The sequence below is a fragment of the Mesoplodon densirostris genome, chromosome 4 (assembly GCF_025265405.1).
Source record: "Mesoplodon densirostris isolate mMesDen1 chromosome 4, mMesDen1 primary haplotype, whole genome shotgun sequence".
Taxonomy (NCBI): domain Eukaryota; kingdom Metazoa; phylum Chordata; class Mammalia; order Artiodactyla; family Ziphiidae; genus Mesoplodon; species Mesoplodon densirostris.
The window spans coordinates 132079050-132092346 of record NC_082664.1 but is presented as its reverse complement, the minus strand read 5'-3'; the positions used below and the strand labels follow the sequence as shown (position 1 = coordinate 132092346).

At 46.9% G+C, this 13297-nt stretch overlaps 1 protein-coding gene across 1 annotated transcript in view; it reads right to left on the bottom strand.

Annotated features, from left to right (window-relative positions):
• The window catches only part of LOC132487550 (nuclear receptor ROR-alpha-like), a 46515-nt gene extending 33835 nt beyond the window's left edge, over window positions 1-12680 (bottom strand). Inside the window, exon 1 of the mRNA XM_060095266.1 lies at window positions 12513-12680. Coding sequence (XP_059951249.1) covers window positions 12513-12678 — 166 coding nt within the window. The 5' untranslated portion in view covers window positions 12679-12680. The remainder of the gene's footprint in view (window positions 1-12512) is intronic.
• Between the last annotated feature and the right edge of the window lie 617 nt (window positions 12681-13297).

Here is a 13297-nt window from a genome sequence, read left to right as displayed (position 1 = left end):
GGCCTCACTCCCAGCAGGCTTGTACCGGCCACGTATGCTGTTTCCCAACACGTCTAGCCTTGGTCTGAGTTGCTCAAGACTGGAGCAGGCCTGAACCTGCTACGGAGGGGAGGATTGGTGGATCCAAGAGAGACAGAAGTGGGACAAACAAGGGTGGCTGGGTCCAAACCCAAGGCCCAGTTGGAAGTAGAAGCAACTAGAAGCTGCACTTGCAGAGTTGGGAGGTGCAGAGCTGAGTCTTTTGAGGCAGCAAACAGCTCTGCAGGGCAACGTGGGAGAGACAATCTGCACAGTTAATGAGCACCAACTTTTTGCAAGGCGCTGTGCAGGGGTGAAAGAATAAACCATGGAGCTCATCTTCTTGCGGGGACTAGACTCCTGCCCAGGAAATAACACTAGAAGATAGTGTAAGGGAACCTGGAGAAGGAAGAGGCCACATGCTGACTGAATGAGTAAGGCCCATGTGACTGACCACTGTAAAAGACACAGCGCCTGAGAAATGCAGGAAGGATGGGGTGAGTCTTATCTGAAGCTAAAACGATTGTAGGATCTCAAGAAGCAAAGAGATTGGACATAAGATGGGAGATGGGATGGGGAAGAAGAGAAGGGGAAGGGGCAGGGCCCATACAAGGAGTAGAGGTAAAAGGAGGCTAAGTTCAAGACACATGTGGAGGAGAACCCTCAGGAGTGTCTGGTCAAAGGCGACCCAGACAACGGGCTACACTGAGATGCCACCACGAGAATGTAGGATCCAGGAAGGCAGGGATCTGACTTCTCTTGTCTGCTGCTTTAACCCCAGAGCCTAGCACAGTGCCCAGCACAGAGAAGGTGCTCAGAAAATATCTGTTGACTGAAACAATGCCACCCTTGTGCCTGTCCACACTGATGACAGCTCCAAGCAAAGGGGATCCCAGAATTTACATGCTAAGCCAAACCAGGCAGATGCATGTCTAAATGGAACAGGATATTAATGAGCATGTGCTAAAAGTGGCATAAAGATACCGAATGATTACAAATAATAAGCATTTACCTTATTTTCCCTCCCCCAACTCTTCCTTGAAACTATAATGAGTAACACCTGGAGTCCGACATCAGTTACTGTGGAAACCCTCCCTCCCTCCCTCCCTCCCTCCTCTCCTCCCACCTCCAGGCCACAGCCCACAGAAAGCCTGCTTCTACCTCATGCCCAGGACAGTGGTTTTCAACTTCGAGGAGCAGCCCATAAATAGATCATGAAACCAATCTGGTGGCTCATGACTTGTATTTTGTCTTTAAATAATAGAGCAAAAATAACAGTGCGTTGCAGGTAATGGATACTTTATGTGAAAAGTTTACTGTGTGTGTGTACACTGGCTTACAATATATTATGTTTTTCTCATAATAAACCCTTGAAAGACACTGCACTAGAGGGAAAAGAAATTCCAATATTAGGACACTTGTTTTCATATCCAAGCTGAATGACCCTTGTTTTCCTGGCTAAATATGACTGTCAAAGGTACTGCTCTTTGGGCCAGTAAACTTGGCCCATCCTGAAACATCAAGAAATTCTGTGTAACATACTAAGTTCAGATCAGTTCCTTTAAAGTGGCCTCTCAGTTTCACAACACACAATCTCTTTTGAAAAAAAAAAAAGATTTATTTTTTCCAGTTATAAAAATAATACATGCATAAATGCAGGAAACTCAGAAAATACAGAAAGGCACAGAGAAAGAGAAACTCAAAGATAATCCCACCATCCAGAGTTGACCACTTTATCATTTATCATTTAGGTACACGTGGGCCCATGTTAATATATACATACATACATACACACACACACACACACACACACTATAGTTTTTATAAAAAATGATTCCATTCCCTGCACACTACTATGAAAGCCATGACTTTTCACTAAGTAGCAGATCCCAAGCATCTTCCACTACATGATTTTTACTGGCTACATACTATTCCATTCACAGACTTGCTCAGGAGCATCCCTATAAAAGACATAGCCTTAAACCGTCTGCCTTGATGAAAGAGGACAGCTGCTGAGAGATAACCCTCCCGCACTGCACAGCTTGAGCTGGCTGCCTCTAGCTCCAGCAAATATAAGGGCTCCAAGTACTGGATGCCCCCCTCTATGTCCTGTATTTTACTTTCTACCAAGTCAGAGCGGGAGACACAGGCACAATTTTCACTGTTCTTTCGAATGGCTTTACTGGCAGAGCCTCAAGCTCACCGGCTAATTTTTAATGAATAATAAAAATGCCCAATGGGATTAAAATATAATAATACAGGGCCTCCCTGGTGGCGCAAGTGGTTGAGAGTCCGCCTGCCGATGCAGGGGACACGGGTTCGTGCCCCGGTCTGGGAGGATCCCATATGCCGCGGAGCGGCTGGGCCCGTGAGCCATGGCCGCTGAGCCTGCACGTCCGGAGCCTGCGCGTCCGGAGCCTGTGCTCCGCAACGGGGGAGGCCACAACAGTGAGAGGCCCGCATACCGCAAAAAAAAAAAAAAAAAAAAAAAAAATATATATATATATATATAATAATACTGATAATGTTCTACTGTTGACGCACAGCCAAAACAAAGTGACTTTCATACATATCTACCACCTAAGGCTGGGTTAACCTGCGCACATAACGTAATAGCCTTGGGGCAGGGCGGGGGGGTGTCTCCTGGTGGACAAGAACTTGCTGGAACTTCTGAGCATCCTGACATAGCACACAAGTGGAAGGAACATTGTTAGGGAGGGAGAAGACCTGTGTTCTGGTCACAGCCTTGCTACCTACTAGGAATGGGATATTCTCAGGCATATTCTGATCTCTGTGGGTACCAGTTTAAATGGGGGGTGGGGTGTAGGCTAGATGGTTCTTAAGGCCTCTTCTGGCTCTAACAGGCCTTAGTCTAATAAAACATGACCCATGGCAGCCTCATGAGTGAGCCCTACATATCTAATGTACACCCACAAGCTCAAGATTAGAAAGTGAGCTTTTGAATTTTTTAGAGCCCTTTCAGGGGTACCTTCAGTTCTCCTGATTCTTTTGGGGGCCCTCGAGAAAGTTTAGCAGCTCACCACTCTTCATGCACTTTCTGTAGAAACGTGCTCATCCAAAGTGGGTCACAGTGCCAGAAACGGTAAAATACAACTCCAGCGATTTCATCCTTCTCATCATCAGTCAACTAATACAATCACTAGAAGAAGCATCGTCTTTGATTATCAAAGTATTTCATTTGCCTTTGCTTTCCTCCTGCTTCATTACCTGCACAATTGAGAGTTATGGGCAGTTCCCCCTCCCAGGTGCTCTGTACTTCCAGATATAATATCCCCATCACATAAACGTTCCTGGGAGTACGTGCTGTATTGTTACCGTGGCCTTTTTACCATCCACTGGCTTTATAAGTGTACAGTGAAAATGAAAAGCAATGCAGTTTATTGAGAATTGCGAAATGTACCCGTTTCTTCTGCCATTTGTCTGTTGAAAATCCATTAACTTGTAAGCAATCACTCCTCCCCATGACTGGCGTTGATCATACGGGATGATATAGGCCCCTTTGCTTCTGGAAGGGCAGAATCATATCGGGCTGTCTTTTCTCCGTCTTTGTCCATTTCTTCGGGTTTCTTTAAAACTAATTGGAAGAGTCAATAAACACGCCAGCCAATTCCCTTAACACACTAGGCAGCAGATCGGCCTGCCCTTCAGACCTGCTCTTGTTCTGTTTCTCCAAATATTCCCTTACCTGCCTTTGTCAATTGGCATTCTCAACAAGTTCATCATAACTTCTCAAAGTGCCAACTTTTCCTCTGTTCATCGTCCTTGTTAAAGATAATTTAAAATTAGAAAGGCACGTTCCCAGCCATTTCAGAGTTACTGCTAATTTCATCCTCTTTTGCATGGGAATCTCCTTCCCTCTAGAGATTCCCTTCCTTCACTCACAGCCCCCGCTCCCCAGCCCCCCACAGGCAGCATCCTTAATCTCTGTATGCACGACCCCCTTCCCCTATTTCACCACTCTTATCTTTCCCCCCCAATACTTCACTCAGTGAAACACACTTTAGCATGTGGCTCTCCTTCCTTCACTCCACTTCTGAGAGAAATGTCTGTGTCTGGAGATTGTAAAGTCACCTTCAGGAAACAGGCATACAGTCGGCTGTCAATTAATCAGGATGAGATAGAAAAAATTACATGTGCAGCTCTGCTTCTCAGTACATGCCTTTATGCTTTGGGGACCAAGAGGATTTCTCCCACACAACCTAAAATTCATAGTGATGCCTTTTGTTTGGCTATAACGAATTCTCTACCTAGCAGCACAGCTGTTAATAGTCTGGATTATTTAAAACAGTGATTACCATACCTCATTATAAATTCAAGTGTTGGTCCCTCCTGTTTTCCCCCCATTCCGTTTCACCTCTCTTCTTTGCAACCTGCCTGCTTACCCTGGGTAGCATTCTTCGCTTATAAAATAAGTCAAATGACTCTATATGCTGTAATTTTTAGTCCCACATTCAGAGTCTGACATAGATTTTAAGCCAGTTGATTCTCCCCCATTAGGCACAGACCCGAACGTCACCATTCTTGTCACGTATACAAGTCCATCAAGTTTCAGTGTCATTTATACACCATTTTATTGCTTTTTACTTCTTTCACACACGCCTACCACTTACGTACAGCAACTTCACAACATTCATATTTCATAAACTTCATCAGTATTCAGCCAAATCCTCCCCCGAAGTAAGCTAGGTATTTTTAACAGTGCACTGCCTCCTTCACAGGCGTGAGAATCCTGTACCAAGTGGTACCCTTCCTGGTACCCAGGAAGAGTTTCATCTATTATGGTCTGTTCACAGATGTAGGAACTTCCTAATTGTTTCAAAAAACTTTACGATAGTTCATGATCAAAATTCAAACGCCCAACCATGCTGTTAGAGATCATTGGAGGCTGGGTGACTATAAATCCTCTACACCTTGATTATTCCTCTCGGTTTCCAGCCTCTGATTGAGCTCCAGGGAAAGCAGCAAGGGTGTAGAAACTACCTGGGACAGCCTGGAGGCCTCCAGCACCTTCCAGGGTGTGGGAAAACCTGTCCTCTCCACTGTGGTGGGTCCTGCAGACAGGGCCACGACGGGCACATTCTGTGGACAAGACAATCACTGGAAAACCACAGGGCCGTGCCATTGTCAACGTGCCACAGCACGTAATGTGATAAGACAGTTTGTAATAATGATGTGTCAGTGGAGGCCATAAACATCTGTTAGGAAAAGAAAGATTGTTCTTCCACCAACACAAGGGAATTGTTACCTGTAATTCATTTTTACATTAGCATGTAGAAGCCAGAGCCGAAATGGAGCCTGCCTAACCCACGGGCTATGGTACGTTTATTCCTCATCATGCCCTACTCCACTCTTCTAAGGATTTCTTTAGACAATCTCCTTTATGTCTTTACTCCAAAAGTAAAATAATGATAATAATAATAATAAGCCTGTCACAAAAGAACACCAAGACTCCCCAGCTGAATTTCCAACACTAGGATATCAAAGATATCATAAGATAACTCAGTTGAGTTATTTGTAGTGAGGTAGATGGACCTAGAGTCTGTCATACAGAGTGAAGTAAGTCAGAAAAAGAAAAACACATAACCGTATGCTAACACGTATATATGGAGTCTAAAAAAAAATGGTTCTGAAGAACCTAGGGGCAGGACAGGACTAAAGACGCAGATGTAGAGAACAGACTTGAGGACATGGGGAGGGGGAAGGGTAAGCTGGGACGAAGGAAGATAGTGGCATGGACATATACACACTACCAAATGTAAAATAGATAGCTAGTGGGAAGCAGCCACATAGCACAGGGAGACCAGCTCGGTGCTTTGTGACCACCTAGAGGGGTGGGATAGGGAGGGTGGGAGGAAGACGCAAGAGGGAGGAGATATGGGGATATGTGTATATGTAGAGCTGATTCACTTTGTTATAAAGCAGAAACTAACACACCATTGTAAAGCAATAATACTCGAATAAAGATGTTAAAAAAAAAGATATCATAAGATAACCACAGACTACCATTAAATCAGGTGGGATGGTCTTGAGAAAGTCAGCCTCTGATTGTAGTACCTGGGATGCTTTCCACACTGGTCCAGTGAACGAGGGCCTAAGCTTGGAGAGAGAGTCTCCTCTGGAGAAATCTAACTGTTCTTTACTGACATCCTTGAAAGTCTTCCTTCTAACCCTAGAATTTCCTAACTTTCAGGATTGATGAAACACCTTCAACTCACCTAAAGGAGAGGCAAAAATAGCTGACGTTTCTATCTACCACTACACAGGGGAGAAGTTACATAATGCTACGGTAATACAGCATGTAACTTATCTGTAAATACAATAGCCTTCCCACATTCTTAAGGATGATTTTACATCCTCTACGCTGCTAGAGAAAGAATTAAGGTCTAGACTCAGGTTGAAATTTTCCTCTAAAGTAAAAATATCAACTAATCAGAATCAACTAACTGATGTGAATTTCTATTCTGCAACTTGCAACTCAGAGAACAAAGGAGGCAAGTAACAAAACATACCGATATTGAAGATTTAACCAAAAAAAGAAAACAATTTCCAAGCAGGGATCAGGACAGATTAGCCCAATTTCTGATACTGTCTCCATTTACAGTTGTATAATGTACAATCAGAATTCATCCTCAGAACAGTGACACTGTGGTACCCTAAGATCCTCGAACCTCCAAGAAAGATTCAATTACATCCTCGATGTTCTTTCCAGGGCAGGAAAGGGGACCAGCACACTTTAAAAACACATTCAGTAAGGAAAAGACAAAAAATATTTCTGCTCAATCTCCTGTTAGCCAGAAAAACTAATTCATCAGTGACACCTTGGTACTCTTATAGAAAAATCATGGTTTATTGTATATTAATCAATGCTCCAACACTGTCTACCTGTAGAGTTTTGGGGAGGTGTTAATTCACAATATTCAACTGTAATTTTCTTAATGTACAGCTTAATAAGATGGATGAACATTTTAACAGCTCATTTCAAACCAACACTTTCCATTCTGAATGAGATACCAAAAAAAAAACACCCTTGTAAAAAAACATTTTGTTTTAAATGATGGAAGAGAGAACACCTCAGAGAGGCAGAGAGAGAAATAAAGAGGAGGCTGTTCTTAAATTCTCAGCAAGGAAGACAGTCTTCATTTTCAGAAAGGTATTGCACATTCTAGGTTGGTGTTCACTCTGGCACCTCAAGGCCTTTCAAAGCAGACTCTTCTTGCTCTGGAAGAACCTCTTACTAGTCTGGGATGAATGGGTCAGGAATCTCCTTGAGGAGGGGAAGGATGATGTCTACCTCAGAGTTCCAGCACACTGGCTCGTGAAAGACAAAGAGGGTAAGCAGCAGGATACGTCATTTGAGGAGAGTAGCAATCTCTGTGAAAAATTTTGTGCGTGGGGCAATCACATTACAACTCTTTCCCCAGACACCTGAAATGTAGTTAAGTATTTTGCTTCCACAGACACAGAAATACATAGATAAGTATAGAAGCACCATTCATCAAGGAGACCAGGAAGATGGGGGGGGGACACCCTCAGAAAAAGTGGCACATGCTGTTAGGGACCACACCACACCAACGGAATTCGAAGTGACACCCAACTCAGTCTGTCCTTCCAACATCACATCACAACTTCCTAAACGCAAGAATGGGAGAATCGGGAGAAAAACGTGAATCTTAACTCAGAACTGACAAGAGTATGGCCCATGGAGAAGAACCCCGGGCTTGTCTCACTCACATTCCAAAGGTTAGCTTTCGACAGGGATCAGTTTGCTTTCAAAAGTGATTCAGCTGTCACCAAAGACCCCAGAACATTTGCATCCGGAGGTAACAGCTATTGCGATGAACATTCCTACACCTCCCTACATCCCACCTTGGAGTCTGATGTGGAACCAGCAGTTCGCGCTTGTACCGCCCCCCCCCCACCTCTGCTACCTGGAAAACACAAGCTTAAGGTCTCCTGGTGAGGGGTCTGATCCATGCAGGCTCCATATTTCAGTTTCGGAAACAGAGACGTTTTCTAAAGCCAAGAGCTCCTCTTAACACCGGTAGGTTTTGGAAAATTCTAGCAGGTGACTAACATAAAAACAGAGTCTGTTGTAAATGTTTTTAGCCACTCAGGATTTGACTTCTGGATTCATATAATTCAATTCTTTTTAAGGAAGAAGGAGGAAGCAACAGAAAAGGTTATCCTAATCATCATCAAATGCATTTTCTAAAATTATTCTATTACATTTTTAAAGGGTATAATTATAAATGTTTTTATGAGCAATTTACTGGAAAATGAAAGCCCCTTAGTTTAAAAAATAATTATTCCATCCCTCTGGCAAAGAATTTTATCCCAGCCAGTAGCTCCTTCAAACTATGGGGCATCATTTGTTCACTGGGGAGAGCCAGGTCCACATAAGAAAAGCTGATTCAAGAATCAATCTCTAGAAAGTGCTCGAAATTGCCAGGCAAGAAAGCAGACCAGAAAGTGAATCAGCCAAGACTGAGGAGGGGAATGGTGGCAAAGCACTTTGAAAGGCAAAGACTTCTGTAGGTCTAGAAGTCCTCAGGGCTCCATATATACTACAGGCCTTCTTAACTGATTTTAAGTCAATCTAAGCTGAGCTTCCAGGAGGTTCGATCTCAACCCAACTGAGCTTTTCAGTGTTAATCCCATCTTTTGGCTTCGATTTTTCCCTTAGGTCAGCCTGCCCTAAAAGCCTTCCACCTTCAGCACTGGCGTTCCAGACCAACTGCGGGGCACACAGCTCCGTGAGGTAAACTTTAGGGAGGTAGAATACATAATTCTGGCGTGTGCATAATAATGAGATTCTGAAAGAGGGTTTTTTTTGGGGGGGGGTGAATTTTTAAATTTTATTTTATTTATTTATTTTCTATATAGCAGGTTCTTATTAGTTATCTATTTTATACATATTGGTGTATACATGTCAATCCCAATCTCCCAGTTCCTCCCACCACCCCCTCCTTTCCCCGCTTGGTGTCCATACGTTTGTTCTCTACATCTGTGTCTGTATTTCCACCTTGCAAACCGGTTCGTCTGTACCATTTTTCTAGAGTCCACATATATGCATTAATATACGATATTTGTTTTTCTCTTTCTGACTTACTTGAAAGAGGGTTTTTAACAACAGTTATGTCACAATGCTCGTGGCTCCCTTAAGTCCCTGAAAGCCATGTTATATTAAAGATTCGCTGTAGTTTTTCCGCTTCATTCTTACTTCCCACGTTGCCTCTTGCCTTTCTTTCTTCCCTTTCATTGGGCTGAAAAGATGGAACTGAACGACACCAGCCATCATGAATAGCACCCAGAAAACAGAACAGTTCCACTAAAACTGCTAACATTCCCTGCCCAGTTTTCAGAAGAAGGGGAGGCCGTCTTTCAGATTATAAAGTCACACATCTGATTTTGGAAGCTCAGGCACTCATGGTGCATGGCCCATTCACTGGTAGATTCTCAGGTGTTCAGAATCCAGCAACAGCTTCAAGTCTACCCAGGTAATGTCTCATGAGGTCACCTCAATGTCACGAGAATCCTGACCACAATCTCTGTGGACTGCAAACACTGGCTGCCTGGAAGCTAACCCAGCTACCTCTCTGGAAAGCATCTTCCGAATCAGAAAGCACGCACTTCACCCAATGCCAAGGACTCCACTCAACCCTCCTTGAGGTTGAAAATGCTAATTTTAAGGTGATGATGTTTGCTTTTCCTTTTGAGTTGTGTGCCTTTAGGTTTTAAGTATTAAAAAGGCATAATCACCTAGTGTGTAGGTTAATTTCTTTCCGATATTGTAATTTATGCAACATTAATACTGGATGCCAGCTCCAATTTTCTTGCTGCTTACACTCTGGGAGCCGACTTGCATATTCTGCCAACTCCATTACATCATCTGAAAACCCAAACATTTCCCATTTTCAAATCACTCTCATCTACCAAGCATACTTACACATTCTCTCTTTTTCTCCCTAGCTCTCACTCTCAAAGATTGGTACCCCTGAGGAGCAGACAGTACATCTGAGGTTAAAGTCTGCAAATGCACATAATTTCTGGAAGCTATTACTACTGCTGTGTTAGCTAAAGGATGCCTCCATCTCTGACCTTCCTTTTTCCATTCAGACTGTTATATAACCTAGTGCCTGCGTGCAGGATGTGAGTTGAGTGTTTGGGCCTTACCTCCTCTCCCTCCCCCCATTAAATCTCTGGAGGGATGGACAAGAGGTTGGTTCAAAGAAGAGAGAGTGGGGGGTGGCCCTCTAGGGGGCAAGGGGATGTGGGTCAGCAGGTCAGCTGTGCAAGATGCATCCTACCCCTACACTGTCCCTCTCCCCTTGTTGCTGAGCCTAGAGGGCTGGTGGTACTGAAAGCCCCATCGTTATATAATTTGCAAGAACAGCCAGTTACGGATTTGCTAGTCGGTTCTGCAGCCTGCCACCCCGATCTCTTGCAAGAACACCTTCTGGCAAGAATGACACCTGAAGATGCTAATAACACACGGGAGGGGGATGCCTAAGACGGAGGGGGGTGGCAGCACAAACCAGAAATGACTGTGGCTTCCTACATACTATGTCCCCCATCCTTCCAAAAAAAAAAAAAAAAAAGCCTCAGAAACACATGAAGGGGATTTTCTCCAGTGTTTCTGATTAACCCTGTTACATAACCCGCTCGCATTCCAAATCCACCGTCTCAGGTCTAAATATACTCTGTGCAGCCAAAAGCTCGCCACACACAAACTCCCCGAGCTAGCTGCAGGTCCCGGCCCCCAGCCCCATCCCCCTCCCTGTACTCCCGACCCTCGTTGCCCCCTCCCTCCCGCTCAAACCGCAGTTCAATGTGTTCACTCTTTCGAAATCGCCTTTAATTAAATGTTTTTCGCGTGTGTCATCCTGATGGCTTTTACTGTACTCGAATTCCGTGAATGGGAAAGCGCCTGGACAGGGGGTGTGGCTAAGGTGTGTGTGTAGGGGGGGAATACTGTAAAACAGCTAGCACATGATCAGCCATATTCCTACCTCCAACTCTAACATCGAGAAGAAGGGAGCGGCTCCCGGGGGCCCCCCACTCGCCTCTCCCGCCCTCCCCAATCGCCGCCAGAAGCCGAGTGGCAAGAAGAGGGGGCCCGCTGGGCCAGTGCCCAAGCCAGGGCTGGAGATCCTCTCTGCCCCCCAGCCCTGGGCGGCTCGCGCGAGTCTGCTTCCTCTAGAGTGACAGGGATGATTTATACATTATTAACAACAGTAATTAAAGCCGTAGCTTCCTCCTGTTGTTTGCAAACTCCAGGCGCATTCAAATAAATAATCCCCCATCCCCAAGAAAAACACCAAATCAGGTGCCGATACCTTTAAGAAAGGAAGAGGGTGAGCTTTCCCCAACACTTCACTTTAACTAGAAAAAAAGCAAGGAGGCGGCAATGGAGCCCCCCACCAAACAAACACATACACACGCACACACATTCTACAAAATGAAGTGTGTAAATATCGCCCGGGGAGGGGGGAACATCGATCGCACTATCCAACCAGCATTCAACTCGCACTGACCATTCCCAGGTTCTTGCAGAAACGCTTGGAGAGGGAAGGATTTCCCAGGTCAGAAATAAGTTTGGGTGCCTTGGCGATCTTTCTTTTCTGCTTGTTTGCTTTTGCAGACGCTCACTCCGAATGCGCGTGGAGCGCCCCACAAGACCGCCGCCCGGGCGAGTTGACGCGCACACGCCCCCCGCCAAGATGGGCGTCCGGCTGCGAACCCCGGGTCTGCAAACTTGCGCATCTCCCCTCGCCGCGCCCGCTAGACAACTTGGCGAGCACCTCGCGCGCCCGCACCCTGCTTCCTCCAGCCCAATCTCCAAATCCCAAACCCAACGCCGTGCTCCAGAGAAGGTGCCCACGTCGCCCCCCAAGTCCAGGAGCGCCCCCTCTCCACCCCTGGAGCTGCCCTGGTCACTCACTCCTAACGCCCCCCTCAGCTCTGTGGGGAGCCGAAAACCCACCCCGTCTCGGGCTGCCGGGGCCAAGACTGTCAAGAGGAGAAAAGGTAAAGGGGGAAGAGGGTGGTCATAAACAGAATTTTTTTTCCCTTCCTTTCCTTTTTAAAGGACACTGCCGCTTTAAAAGTTTCTTTCCCGGGCCCCCACTCTCCGGTTCTCCGTATTTTGGGGAGCGTATTTAATTTCGGCAACGCGGCTTTCCTCCTCTCTTTGCAGAAAAATCAAAGCCAGGGGGTGAACCCGCCGGCTGTCAACCCTCCTGCCGCGTCCCCCGCCCCCCTCTCCTCCCGCAACCCGAGAACGGGCTGCAAAAGTTTGCAACATTTCTGGGGGGCCGAGGGGGGAGGGGAAGGGGGTGCTCCGAGCTCGGGGCGCCGGCGCAGGCTCGCGCGCGGCCCCCGACCCCGCGCCCCGGGCGCCCGCTCCCGGCCGCCCCCAGCTCCGCGCCGGGGCTCCCGCCGCCCCCTCCTCAGCCCCTCTCGCAGCCTCCTACCTCTGCTGGTGCTGGAATAGCTCTGTCTGCGCACCGGGGCGGGCGGCTCGCTCTTGCGGGCGGATTCCTGGTTCAGCGGGGTCTCCCTGGAGCCGGCGGCCGCGTCCGCGCCGCTGCTGCCCGGCTCGCTGGCGGCGGGGTCGGGGGCTGCCGGAGCTGACTCCATGTTTTTTCCCAATGTAGAGATCGCTGGAGATGGCGAGCTCCGAGACTCCCTCTATCTTCTGTTTTCGGAGCAACTCTATGGTACCAAAAAAAAAAAAAAAAAAAAAAAATCAGAGAAGGAGACCGGGGAGAGCAAGAAGGAGAGAGCAGGCGGCGGCGGGCGGGCGGGCGAGAGCGCAAGGGAGCGCGCGAAGTGTGTCTGGGTGGACGTGTGTGTGCGCCGGAGAGGGGATGGGAGGCGGGTCTGGCCACAGGCAGCGCTAGCGAGAGCTTCTCCAGCCGGTCCCCACACCCACATTCCCCACCCTCCAGACCCCAGACCGAGAGCCACGGACTGGCTGCCAATTTTGGGAGGTGGGGAAAAGAGTGGAGGAGGAGGGGAGAGCCTCACGTGCCCCCCTAGCCCAGGGACAGAAATTAAGATTGGCGACAAGGATTCTGTACCTACTTCTGAGACTCTCTCGGGAGCAGAACTTGTCCCCATCCGCAGCCAGCCTGGGAAGAAACAAATCCGGTTATCCACGTTGGGGAATCGCAGGTAGCTCCCTGCCGGCCCAGACCAGGACTGAGGAGAAACTAAAAAGGAGTTAGACCTGGGCTGACACCCCAAGGAAGGCAGA